This window comes from Mustela lutreola, chromosome 16, assembly GCF_030435805.1.
Source record: "Mustela lutreola isolate mMusLut2 chromosome 16, mMusLut2.pri, whole genome shotgun sequence".
Lineage (NCBI taxonomy): Eukaryota > Metazoa > Chordata > Mammalia > Carnivora > Mustelidae > Mustela > Mustela lutreola.
Genome location: NC_081305.1, coordinates 42,880,929 through 42,894,625, shown reverse-complemented (window position 1 = coordinate 42,894,625; position 13,697 = coordinate 42,880,929). Strand labels below are relative to the sequence as shown.

The 13,697-nt window shown below is 50.0% G+C and overlaps 1 protein-coding gene across 1 annotated transcript in view; it reads right to left on the bottom strand.

Moving 5' to 3' along the window:
- WDR62 (WD repeat domain 62) overlaps positions 1 to 13,384 on the bottom strand; it is a 44,620-nt gene extending 31,236 nt beyond the window's left edge. The window contains exons 1-9 of the mRNA XM_059151415.1: positions 13,105 to 13,384; positions 8,779 to 8,870; positions 7,821 to 7,883; positions 4,992 to 5,049; positions 4,585 to 4,755; positions 3,723 to 3,860; positions 3,099 to 3,281; positions 1,585 to 1,745; positions 194 to 383 (exon numbers count right to left, since the gene is read on the bottom strand). Of these exons, the coding sequence (XP_059007398.1) occupies positions 194 to 383; positions 1,585 to 1,745; positions 3,099 to 3,281; positions 3,723 to 3,860; positions 4,585 to 4,755; positions 4,992 to 5,049; positions 7,821 to 7,883; positions 8,779 to 8,870; positions 13,105 to 13,281 (1,233 nt within the window). The 5' untranslated portion in view covers positions 13,282 to 13,384. The remainder of the gene's footprint in view (positions 1 to 193; positions 384 to 1,584; positions 1,746 to 3,098; positions 3,282 to 3,722; positions 3,861 to 4,584; positions 4,756 to 4,991; positions 5,050 to 7,820; positions 7,884 to 8,778; positions 8,871 to 13,104) is intronic.
- Between the last annotated feature and the right edge of the window lie 313 nt (positions 13,385 to 13,697).

Below are 13,697 nucleotides of genomic sequence, written 5' to 3'. Positions count from 1 at the left end.
CAGGGCAGAGCCGTTGTCAGTTTCCTTCCCAGCTGTGTCCCCAGCACCTCGAACAGCATCTGGTATCAATCTGGGGGCCATGGCTATCTTGTGAAGGAAGGGCTGAATGGGTTCCCCAAACTGCAGAAGCTTTCCCCAGCTAAGCTCCGGATGGGAGCTGAGCAGGGGAAGAGGTCCGAAAAGAGGGGCTCACCTCCACGTTCCAGACGTAGGAGCTGTGGAAGAGCTCTGACCACATCTTGCCTACTTTGTTGATATCTTTGACATCCCAGACGTAGATGCTGTGGTCCTTATACACGCAAGACAGCCACTGATGGATGGGGTCGAAGGTCAGTGCCACTGTATCTGGGTAGACTGCTTCTGCCTTCTTGCGGAAGAGGAAGCTAACAAGACCACATGGGTCATCAGTCACCATCAATGTCAGCGTGAGTAGTGACACTCCGAGCTGCCTCTTCCCTGACAATGTCATCTCTTATGTTAATTCCGTTCCAACTCTACGTCTCTCTCCTCCCTCCCTGCTTCCTTTGCTTTTGCTTCTAGTACAGAGGTTGTAAACTGGAAGCTTCTGCCTGGCCCCTGAGAACATCTGAATTTTCACCTCTGCTCATTTTGTCCACCCTCTCTCACTCACCTCTCTCTGAGCAGGGAAGATAATGGGCACGTACCTTAGTTCTCTCTCATTAGCCCCACCAACACATGACCAAATATCCCTATGCTGGGGGGCTGGGGAGCTGTCCCCTGGCCTGGGGCCTCCCTGCAAAGGCTACAGTTTACTGAGCTCTTACTATGGGTCGATCTGACAGCTTTAGCTACACCGAGTTCCCAGTCTCCAGGAAAGGTCAGTACTAAAGTTCACAGATGAGGAAATGAAAGCACACACAGCAAAGGTGGCAGAGCTGGGCAACCTGGCCACTGTGACACAACACTGTGGGTCACTTGGAAAAGAGGCAGCCCCAGCAGCCCCTGGTTAGGTAGCCGCTCCCCCGCAACAGCCTTACAACAAAGATACACCACAGCTCAGCCCTTCCACCCGCTCTCAACATGGCAGCCAGAGGGATCTAATGCTTATGGCTGACCATACAACTAACTCCAACGCCTGAAATCTCTGGGGGCTGCCCATTGACCTCAGAAGAGACTATAAGTTCCCCCCGCCAGCCTCTATCAATGTTCAGACTTGTCTCCTAACATCCTCCCTTGGCACCCTAGGCTCCTGCCATACAGCCCCTGGCTGTTCCTGCTACATGCCAAACCCAGGGCCTTTTGCCCTTCGGTCTTTACACTTGCTCTCAGGACCCACCTCCCCACATAGCTGGCTCCTCCTCACGAGAGACTTCCTCTGGCTTCCAGCCCACACAGCCCCACCCCAGGCACTTTCCTTCCTGGTTTATGTCACTGAAGCACTTAGGACTCTCTGAAATGACCTTGTTTGTATAATTGTTTAGCATCAAGCTTCCTCACCAGACCACAGACTTCATGATGGCAGAGATTTTGCTGCCTTGTTCTGGCTCTATCCTTCCAGCCCAGGGCTGGCCAGGCGGATACATGAATCTGGAAGCCCCACCCCCACCCTCTGCCGGGCAGTACCTGGGCTCTAGGCCCTGAGCCACGTCCACTCCCAGGTAATGTGGTTTGGGCACGTTCGTGACATATTGCAGGTTGTGGGCCTGGAAGATGCGGACGATCCCATCTGTGCAGCCGCAGAAGATGAGCTCCTGGCTGACACAGAGGCAGGAGGATAAGGAAACCTGTGGAGGCAAAGGGGACCCAAGTGGACGTGGTGCTCCACGTGGCCTAGTGCAGAGACATAGGGACTAAGAGAGCAGGCATCAGCCTCCAGAGAAGCCTTAGAGTTCCCTGGGCCTAAGAAGTCCATTTCAGCAAATTTTAAACTTTTGGAATCAGGATATGGCTGTCACTACTGAAGGAAATGTGCCAGCAGGCAGAGGCACAAATGGCGACAGAACTGTCATCGGTGTCTACAGAGGAACTCAGCTGTGCATGGGGGATCATCTGTGCAGCAGGCTGGGACTTCGGAAAGGGAGCCTGCAGCTCCAGGGTGGGATCGGACGCTTACAGTTTATTCTCTACTGTTTAAAAACAATTTCATGGAGCTTAGACTTCAGAGCAACACAGAAAAATGAGACCGTTTACAGGAAAGACTTTTGGGTGATCTATCCTACCAGGATACACACATGGAAGGGGCAGCAAGGGCCAGACCTGTGGATGCAGACTGGAAGAGCTTTTCCAGATCGAGAGGGACTTAATTTATAAGTCATTAAGCATGACAACTGCTGTTGAGCAGTTGAGCATAAGACAACTGCTCAGGGGCTAACCATCCATCTGTCAAAAGCTTTGGACTTGCTTAAACAGCTGAAGTTCTAGAAAGAGGATTCAAATGAGGAGGAAAAAATGTTTAACCAACTAGGAAAAACAGATGAAACTCTGAATTCTTCTAGAATTCTAGAAGCCTGACACTGCGCTTTTAGCCCTAAAGGTGAGCTCTGGAGGGGAGCCACAAGAGCAGGGGGAGGAAAAGGAGGGAAAATCATGATGTTCCTGCCATCCAGTCTCAGAACAAGAAAACGGTTTGGATTCAAACCCTCGGATCCTGAAGAAAAGTGGTTCTGCAATTTATAGCTAGATCATCCTTTAATGTAAAAGGTTATGTATTTTTAATACAGCTCTTTTTTGACTAAAAAATGAAATCAGTAATACCTTAGGTTAGAAAAAAAAAAGATGTAGTCCTCCCACCAGCCAAGAGTGCTCATCAAACAGTGATGGGAGAGCAACTGTAACGTTGAGCCCATCACAGGGTACCGGGCACCATGCTGCGTGCCTTCTATATTTTACTTCATGGGACTCCCTGATCAAGTCTGTGGGGTGGACAGCAGGATTTCCATTTTACAGATGAGGAAACTGAGGCTCGGAAAGGGAGAGTCACTCACCCAGAGTCTCATGAGCAGAACCTCTGAGGAGTCAAACCCAGATCTAGTGGGATCAACTACGAGGCAGGGATATTACTGAGTGTTCCTGGAGACACGTGTCCTGGGAAGAATGTTTTCCCCACTGACGGCAGGGAGGGAGGGAGGGCGGGGTACCTTTAGGTTGATCCACTTCTCCAGCACCCTCTTCTCGTTGAACTGGCAAAGGAGGCCTGAGTAGGACACACAGAAGGTACTGCCTGCCATCCGGCCCCGGCCACAAGCCACGCCACAGAAGATGTTGTTGTGCAGCTCACCCAGGATCCCTGAGCGCCCCACGAGGGGCACAGTACCTGTCACCTGGAGGCACAGCAGGGCACAGGAAGACACTGTCCACATGGCCTAGATCCCAGCAAGGTCGCAATGGGACTCTCCTGACCAGCGACTATGACACATACCTAAACAAAAGACTCTAAGACATTCCTCCAAATGGAGAAGGGAAGAGAAAAACAGAACACACACTTCCAGGCAGAGACTCTGGGAGGCAGCAGTCCAGGAAAGAGGTCTGGCCCCAGGGTCAGTGCTGGGGGTTGGGGGTAGTGGGGTGAGAGGGTGGGCGGGGGTGGATTTCCCAGCAGGGCCTGACAGCACCTAAAGAGCAGGCCTGGAAGCAGAAGCTGAACCAGAGGCCAGACAACCTTTGAGGTTATCACCTTCAAATCTCAAATAGAAACAGGAGTCCACACCGCCCCTAATGGTTACTTCCCGGGCCTGGCTAAGGGAGCAGGGGCAGAAACCTACCTTTGCTTCTGTGGAGACTTCCAAGAACCAGAACCTCACGTGCCGGTTCCCTACAGTGACAAAATAGCTGCTGTCCTCTGAGAAGGAGAGGGCGATGACCCTGCACGATACCTTGTTGGAAGCCACCACAATGTCCTTCTGGAAAAATCAATGCAGACAAGTTCATGCCAGCACCCGTCCATTGGACCATTTGTGCCTTTGCCCTCAGCCCTGCATCTCCTTAACCTTTCCTGCTCCAAGTCAGTTTTCTTTGGGCCCTCCAGTGACAGAGGAGACTTGAGGCTTGGAAAGGTTTCCATGTGTAAGCTCCAGAGCTCTCCCCAAGAGTCCAAGCTCTACAGCTCACACGTGGCTGAGCCTTAACAGCATGAAATCATCTCGAAAGTCCTATGTGGAAGGTGCTTCTCCCCACCTCTGCCAGGCTCAGAGAGGTGGTGTTATGCGCTTAAGGTCACACAGCAGGTAATGAACAGAGCCAGGATTTGGTACCCACGTCTGCTACCTCCAAGTCCTCCCCTAGCTATTCCAAAGTGCAGCCTTCCAGCACATAACAGTTCACTGAATTTTCACAACTCAATGAGATAGATGCCCGCATATCCATCTTACAGGTGAGGAAAGAGACTTACAGAGAAGTCAAGTCACTTGCTCAAGGTCATAGCTGGTTGATATGAAAATAATTCCACTAGTTGAGAGCTTGTCATATGCCTTATAGTAAGTGTCTAGAACAGGGATCAGCATTCAGTATGTGCTCAATAAATATTTTCTGGATAAATGAACACTTCACCAAATTATCTCATTTAGTTTGCTCAATGCCTAAGCCTCAGGGTGCTCTGGCTGCCCACACACCCACCAGTTATCTCACCTTCCAGTCCCAGACGTTGAGTACCATGTCGTGCTGGTAGCCCATGGACACAATGTGCTTCATATTGGGGGAGAAGGCCACACAGGCCACGCCGTACTTGTGGCCCAGCATCTCTGCCACCTGACTCTTCTCATCCATGTCCCAGATGCGCACAGCAGGCCTGTGCCCGTTCTGGGGAAGGTGGGGCCATGACTGCTGATAGGTTCTGCACCAGGCGGGGGCTAGAAGGGCTATTAGGGCTGAAACTGGCATTGCCCCAGGATGTATCCAAAAGCTGCCTCCCCCATCTGCCACGGTGCTTTCTGGCCTGGGTATAAACTATTCTAGGGATGTCCCAGGCCTCCTGAGGGGTAGAAAGAATGACCCCAAGATCCCTCCCCAACCACTCAATCACCATCACAACTCACCTCCCCCGTCACTATGTACTTTCCATCAGGGGAGAAGGCCAGAGCACTCAGAGACTTCCTAGGGGTAAGGAAAGGGGCTGGTCACTGGTTCCAAGGCGGGTAGGCAGTCACACCCCTGTCTGGCTGTGCTCACAGAACTCTGCCCACTCTCTGCCTCCAAGCCTTAAGAGGAGAGGCAAGTGCCAGCCGCTCCCATGGAGCCAGCGCTGCCTGTGTGCCCAGAAGAGCACACTGTGCATCCCTTGCATTCTCTGCTGCCAGAAGAGGGTCAGTGGTCCAGGGAAATGGGGGTAAAAGCAAAGGCCCCAACCCAGACAGGACGGTCACTGGACAGGGACCTTCCTTTCCTCTCCCTCAGGAGTGGTAGGGCTCCCTAAGACCCCACCCACCCTGTAACCCTGAGAAATTCAGGTGCAGGAAATGGTAGCAATCCAGCCTAACTCTGGGGGTATGGCTGAAGTCCTGGCAGTACACGAGACAGTCTGCAGCATGTGGTTCACTGTTAGTCCTGCAAGGTGTTCTGGAAAACCCATGAGCAATCAGCATGTTTCTCTCTGGCCTACGCAAGGACTGAACGACCAGACTAGTTTACACACTTTTTGGGTAGCAAGTTTCATGGTTTCCAGACCACACTGTTTTCTTTTCCCCTCCCTCTTCTATCTGTGTTCCTTAATAGTCTGGTAACTGTCCCCCATATGTGAGTTACTTTGTGTGTAAATAATAAGTAAATGCTGAGTTTTGATGACCTCAGAGAACACTTCTCATTATCATCGCTTCAACTCTGGAGGCTTCTCATTGATCCCACAGCGGCAGACGAGGCAAGCTGCCCATCCGATGGCCACCTGCCCCTCTTCCTCACCGATAGAATCCGAGTTTTAAAGGAAGGCTGCAGCCCCATCACGAATGCATCTCCTCACCTCTCTTGCAGCTACACAGACACAGCTACACAATTTCTTCTGGCCAACCACAGGTACACTGAAATGCTCTGTGCCATTTCCTGAAAAGCTTCTCCAAGGGAACTCTTTGCCTTCATCCCCACTCATTCCCCTTCTGAATCAAGGACACAACAGCCAGAACTCCATCTTGGACCATGAGGCAGCCTCAAGAACAGGAGCCTCACAGAAGGCACAACAGAACAGGCAGGCAGGCAGATGGGGCGGGGTTCCTGATGCTTGCAGACACACCGGCCACCTGGGTGCCCACCTCTAGACTTCACTCGTGCAAGAAAGGTGCGCCCTTGCATTTGAAGCCATGCTTTCTATGGGGTTCTGTTGTCTGAAGCCACCCCTGACCTGTCGCCCGCCTTGAACTTGTGCCCGGCTCTCTGCAAATGCTATATGGGCATCATGGGCCTCATTCCTCAAGCGCACTCTGGGAAGTGAGGACTCTTAGCCAATTTGGAGATGAGGAGACCTCTACATGGGGGAGTCCTCCCGACTTACCTAATCCGACTGGGCAGAGCCCTGGCTGTGCATCGGAATTCCCTGCAGAGCCTTTGAAAAACATCAAAGCCACACTAGGACTCGTGAATGAAAGTTTGGTGAGAAACAGGGTAATATCTGCTGTTTGAGAGACGCTCCCCATGAGATACTCACTAATCACCAGAGGGAAAGAGGCTTCACAGGGGGAAAGTCTGGCAGATACCACCTTCACCAAGGGCCCAAGTGAACACCAAAAGAGATCACCATCTATCTTCCTTCTGATACAGAACCTCAGTCTATGAGGAAACATCAGATAAGCCCAAAGGCTGGGGCATTCTACAAAATACCTGGCCTGTAATCCTCAAGTGTCAAGGTCATCAAAGTCAAGAACAGATGAAGAAACTGCTTCAGACTAAAAAAGCCTGAAGAGACAACTAAATGCAACATTTGATCCTGGACAGAATCCTTTTGCTATAAAGAACATTCTTGGAAAAAAAACAAAACTACATTCTTGGGATAAATGGTAAAACCTGAAAGAGGCTTAGATGGTAGTGATGTACCAATTTCAATTTCCTGCCTTTGCTGATCGTACTGTGGTTTTGAAGGATAATGCTCCCCCCAGCTCAGAAACACCCTCTGAAAGAGTTAGCAGTACAAGGACATCATGTTGGCAGCTTACTCTCGAATGGTTCCGAAAGAAAAAAAAAATTACCATGCATATAGACCAAGAATGGTAAAGCAAATGTGGTAAAAGGTTAACATTTGGGAAAAATGGGTGAAAGGTATACAGGCATTCTTTCTACTGTTCTTTAAAGACTAAAATTATTTCAATATAAAAAGTTAAAAAATTACCAATACCCAGAAGTGGCTTCTGATTCCGCCTCATCTCCCCCTCACTCACTCCTTCATTCCAGGCACAGGACCACCCAGCTGCTCCTCAAAACACCCCAAGATTCTTAACCATGGCCAGGCCTTTTTGCTTGCTGCTCCCTCTACCTGTTAGACGCTCCCCACACTTTCACAGGATCACCCCGTTATTTCTCTCTGGTCTCAGCCTCCAGGAGGCCCAACCTGGGCCTGCTGTTATGGCTCCCATCTCCCCCACCGTTCTCCATCTGCACAACTGCCCTAACACATCCTCGTTCTTTCCTCCACAGCAATGGTCAGGGTTGGCTAGTAATTTGCCTACTGCTGTAGTGTCACCACTGCTGAGCTGCCAGCTCTGCAAGAGCCGAGACTCTCTCTGTCCTCAGCACCTGGAACACTACCTCACACAAAGCAGCAGAATGTAGCAGAATGTAAGCGAATGAGTTAGTCGCCCACCCACGAGCTTCCAAGCAATGTGGGGAAGTGGGTAGGTGCCAGGACCCCGGACCCACCCCCACCCAATGCCCAGGGCCCAGCCTACCTGGCAGTGTTAAAAATGTGCTGCTGCTTGTTCTCCTTAGGATTCAAAATCACTACCACACAGCTGGGGAGAAAGAGGGAAATGTGCCTTAACTAAAGGAAGTGCTAGGGTCCAGGGACGATTCCATTCCCAGCGGAAAAGCCCACACATAAATAAGGCTCCCTCTGAACAGAAGAGGCTCTCATCCCCCTCTACATATCTATGCTGAGAATTATAGGGCGCTGCACGTTATTAATGATATATTCGGAAACAGAAACCAACACTTTCTCTGTGGTAACTATTCTGTCAGACCCTGGGCTGGTAAAGAGTTATGTGCTCAATCTCTATAAATCCTCACAACTGCCAGGGGAAGTTGGACATCTTAGTCCCCTTTCAGAGATGAGGAAACCTGAGGCCCAGAGAGGGAAAATCCTTTGTCCCGGGCCACCCAGCAGGTCAGGGACAGAGTGGGGATATGAATCTACATACTAGTCAGATTCAAGAGCCCACCCCTGGACTGCATCCCAAAGACTGAATAACAGGTACAGTTCCTTAGGAATGACTACACGTCTGGCCTACCCTATAGGCATGGAGGGGTCCCTTCAGTACCTAGAACAGGGCCAGGCTAGATCAGTATTTGTGGAATGAACAGTTAGGAGGAGATCTTTCAGTCCTCTCTACTACCCAAGAGAAGGATGTCACTAGGTCTCTTTTGCGGATGAAAAAGGAGGTGCTCACAGAAAAGCACGTGGTGGTGGTGGGACACAAATCCAGGCTGCTGACCCCACAGCTTGGGTCTTTCTCAGAATTGCTGCCACCTCCCACCTGCAGTCACAATAAGGCTTTCATCGTGCTCACCACATGCCAGGTACCGCTCTAGACACTGATGGGCCCACGGGATCCTCTCCACAGCCCTCAGGGGTGGGCAGCTTATCGGCAGTCTACAGATGGCAAAGCCAAAGCCCACCCATGCACTCACCCTGCTAGGTAGGCCACGTGGCCAGTGCTGGGATCACAGGTTAGGCCACTGCTGTTCTGGGCTGTGATGCCAAGTACCTTCTCAAGTGACACCTGTGGGAAAAAAGTCCAAGTCAGGACGACCTGTCCCAGAAGGTCCTTCATGGCACCAGAGCCTCAGTCACCCATTTAGTCCCTGTGATCTCCAACACTAACTGAGCTTCTACAGTCATGCTACCAACAGCTAACATTTGTTTTTCTCAACATGTCTCTGAAGGACACAGAATGGTGAGGAAGACAGACAAAATCCCTGCCCTCCTGGAACTCACATTCTTGTGGTGATGGGATGGAGGACATAAAAAACAGAACAAATATGTAAAATAGATGTCAGGTGATGATAGGAGCAAAGAGAAAAATAAAGCAGGGAAGGAGAGAAGGCCTCACTGAAAAGATGACCTCTGAGTAAGTTCCTAAGAATTTTATATGGATGAAAGATTTGAAACCCCACAACAACCCAAAGAAGGAGGCACAATTTCCACAGATGAGGTCACTGAGACTCAAAATCCCACACCTGTGGAGTGGCAAAGTTGGGCTAAAACCCAGCTAGTCTCTGGCTCCAAAGTCAGTATCCCGGGCCCTGCAGGAGAGACAGCAGGGAACAAGAATGGATTAACAACTGAGCTACTCAGGTGCCCAGTTTGCCTGGTTGGGCTACAAACCCAGCTAGTTTCTGGAATGAGATGCCATTGGGCAACTGGGTGGTTCAATCAGTTAAGCATCTACCTTCAGCTCAGGTCATGATCCCAGGGTCCTGGGATCGAGTCCCACATCGGGCTTCCTGCTCAGTGGAGACTGCTCCTCCCTCTCCCTCTGCCTGCTGCTCTGCCTACTTGTGCTCTCTGTCTCTACGTCAAACTGGGGCGCCTGGGTGGCTCAGTGGGTTAAGCCGCTGCCTTCGGCTCAGGTCATGATCTCAGGGTCCTGGGATCGAGTCCCGCATCAGGCTCTCTGCTCAGCGGGGAGCCTGCTTCCTCCTCTCTCTCTCTGCCTGCCTCTCTGCCTACTTGTGATTTCTCTCTGTCAAATAAATAAATAAAATCTTAAAAAAAAAAAAAAAAAAAAAAACAAGTAAATAGCCTTAGGGGAGAAAAAAAAGAGTAGATAGCATCTGTTCCCTCAACAAATTCACAGTATAGAGGTTCAACAAGGAAAAAAACAAGAGTCAAATTTAGAATTCAAAAATTCTTGGGGCGCCTGGGTGGCTCAGTGGGTTAAGCCACTGCCTTAGGCTCAGGTCATGATCTCAGGATCCTGGGATCGAGTCCCGCATCGGGCTCTCTGCTCAGCAGAGAGCCTGTTCCCTCTCTCTCTGCCTGCCTCTCCGTCTACTTGTGATTTCTCTCTGTCAAATAAATAAATAAAATCTTTAAAAAATTCAAAAATTCTTTAAGCAAAGCAATTTAAATGGGCAAATCTCCAACATGGTTGATTAGAACTATTTAGAATATGGACTATTAGAATTATGGTATTTTCATATCCTGAATATACTAGCTTCCAATTTTTTACAAAGTAAAACATTCTCAAGCAAGTCCTTCGCCTCAGAAATGAAAGGCAAACTGGGCACCTGGGTGGCTCAGTTGTTAAGCATCTACCTTCCGCTCAGGTCATGATCCCAGGGTCCTGGGATCGAGCCCTGCATCGGGCTTCCCGCAGAGCTCTGCAGGAAGCCTGCTTCTCCCACTCCACTCCCCCTGCTGTGTTCCCTCTCTCGCTATGTCTCTCTGTCAAATAAGTAAAATCTTAAAAAAAAAAAAAAAAAAAAAGAGAGAGGCAAACAGAGGATAATAAGAGCTCAGGCTTCTTGAGCAATTACCAGGAGCTAGGAATTGTTTAAATACCTACAGCTGAACTGACTTATAACCCTGTGATGTGGTCATCATCATCATCACCATCTCCATCTTACAGATGAGGATATAAAGAGGCTCAGAGAGGTAACCCATCCAGGAAGGAGCAGCACCAGGACTCTAACCCAAGCAATCAGGCAATGGCACTCACAACATTTTTATATCTGTCAATCAGCATTACTGGATATTAATAAAATATAATAGTCATTTAAAATTTTTTAATTTATTTTTATTTCATTTATTTATTTATTTGACAGAGATAGAGAGAGAAAGAGCACAAGCAGGTGGAGCAGCAGTCCGAGGGAGAGGGAGAAGCAGTTTCCCCAGTGAAGAAGGAGCCTAACGAAGGGCTGGATTCCAGGACTGTGGGATCATGACCTGAGCCAAAGAAAGCCGCATAACCAACTGAACCACACAGGCACCTCTATAATGGTCATTTTTTTTTAATAATGGTCATTTTTATTTTTTATTTTTTTAAAGATTTTATTTATTCATCAGAGAGAGAGAGAGAGGGAGAGCGAGCGAGCACAGGCAGACAGAATGGCAGGCAGAGGCAGAGGGAGAAGCAGGCTCCCTGCTGAGCAAGGAGCCCGATGTGGGACTCGATCCCAGGACGCTGGGATCATGACCTGAGCCGAAGGCAGCTGCTTAACCAACTGAGCCACCCAGGCGCCCCTATAATGGTCATTTTTTTTTTTTTTTTTTTTTTTTTTTTTTTTTTTTTTTTTTTTAAAGATTTTATTTATTTATTTGACAGAGAGAAATCACAAGTAGGTAGAAAGGCAGGCAGAGAGAGAGAGGAGGAGGAAACAGGCTCCCTGCCAAGCAGAGAGCCCGATGTGGGACTCGATCCCAGGACCCTGAGATCATGACCTGAGCCGAAGGCAGCGGCTTAACCCACTGAGCCACCCAGGCGCCCCTATAATGGTCATTTTTAAAGAAGATTTTATATATTTATTTGACAGAGAAAGAGAGAGGGAACATAAGTAGGCAGAGTGGCAGGCAGAGGGAGAGGGAGAAGCAGGCTCCACTTTGAGCAGACAGGGCTTGATCCCAGGACCTCACAGCCCCCCGCTCATGCTCTCTCTCTCTCTCAAAATAAATAAATAAATAAAATCTTAAGAAAAGAAAAAAGAACATAATTAAGGTTTAAGCCCAGGCAATCTGGGTCCAGAAGCTGCTTAACCCTATTGCTTACCGCTTCTCTGAAACTGCTATTGCTATTCATCTATTTTATACACAGTTTAGAGCTCACGAGGCACTTTCAGGAACATACAAGGTACAGGATGCTAGGTAAAAGACTAAAGTAGGTGTCTGTCTTAGGCTGGAGTTCAAGAAGGCTTTTCCAGGTAGGGATATTCAGTCTGAGACTTGAGGGATGAGGAGCCAGCCAGGTGGACTGCTGCAAAAAACCAAGAGGACTTGGCAAATGCTTAGGAAGTGGAAAAGAGCTTTTAGCCTCAGGAAAACAGAAAGCAGGCTAGGGTGACTGAATGTTGATAAAAGGGAAGACAGTGGATGTAGGGCCAGAGAGATGGGCAGGGGCCACGTGACCAGGCCTTGCAGCCAGTATTGGGTGATATAATCATAGTGCAGCAGAAATCTTTGTGGCAGGAACAAGATCCACCAGCATCTACCATGTTTCCATCCTCTACCTGGTCTCTGACAAACAGGTCATAGTCACAATTTCATTTCTGCTCCCTGCAACTCCATGGTATGGTTACTGTTGCTTCTATTTTATAAAAACAGACTTTGTAGGTCAGAAAGTTGGAGAACAATTTTTTAAATCGCTTCTGTGCTAATGGCATTCCTTCTACCTACTTTAAAATCTTTGTTTCTCTCAGGAGTTAGGGAACTGTTCTGTACGCCACCCCCCACCCCCGCCACACCGCAACAGGGAGCCGCTGGTGAGATTTTGCAATTACTCACATGGGTCTCCATAATTTGGGGTGGCAATGTGTAATAAAAATTCCACACTGGAAAAGGAAAAGGAAAGAGAAGGCAGGTGGGGAGAGAAGATGGAGTCAGCTGAGCGACAGACGAGGTAGGTAGGTAGGTATCTGGACTAAACAATGGTAGGGACACTAAAGATCAAGCGAAGGGCGAAGTCAACAAAAATGGAAGGTCCCAGAGAGACATCTAAAGATGACTTACGGGATACGCAGGAAGGAGGGAGTAGATGGTGATTAGAACTAAAATACACTCCTTGGGGAAGGGAGAAACGGGCTAGGAAGGGTGGCAGCACCGGGGAGAGTTGGAGACCGGAGAGTAGGAGCAGACGGGAGAGTGGGAGTAGCCCTGGCTAACCGGGCGGGACCTAGGAGACAACGCGGGTAGGAGAGGAGCGGGAGGGGACAAGCTGAGGGCTGATAGGGCGGGGCCAACGACCTAAGGGCGGGATCAGGCCCCTGGAACTGGGGTGGGCAGGACAAACAGCTCCTCACCCGACTCTGCACCGTGTCCTCCGGCGCCGCCGAGAGTCGTGTCCGCCGCCGGAGACAGAGCGGCGGAGCGGGGGGTGGAGAGCACTGGCCCCTCCTCATCGGAACTCCGACCGCCACGGATGGCAGCTTCTCGACTGCATCATTCCGCGCGTAGCCTCCGGGCCCCAAGGCCGCCATCGTCTTACCGGAGCCGGGCGACCGTTACGCTCTTCAACCCCTCAACCGCCGCCACCACCGCCGCCGCCGCCTCCACGACCCACTAGAAGAGCAAACGGCCGCGGGAAAGCCGGCGCCGCCGCCCATTGGACGCGGCAGGCTCGGGTCTGGCCAATGTCAGGGCGGCCGGGCGGCAGTTTTGACCAATGAGGGCTGAGAGGTGGAGCAAAGTATATGGCAGGGTGGAGCCATAGCTAGTTTACAGGATGCCTGATCAAGAGAAGTGGCGTTTTTTATGTGGTGTTTTCATCATTAACAAACATTTAGGTTTTAACTTTCACGTAGCTAAAACCAACACCTCCAGTTCGCTTTTTGCTACACTCCCCATCCCCAAGCAACTACCCACACAGGGGCAGTCGCCCGGATGTAAGCGTAGG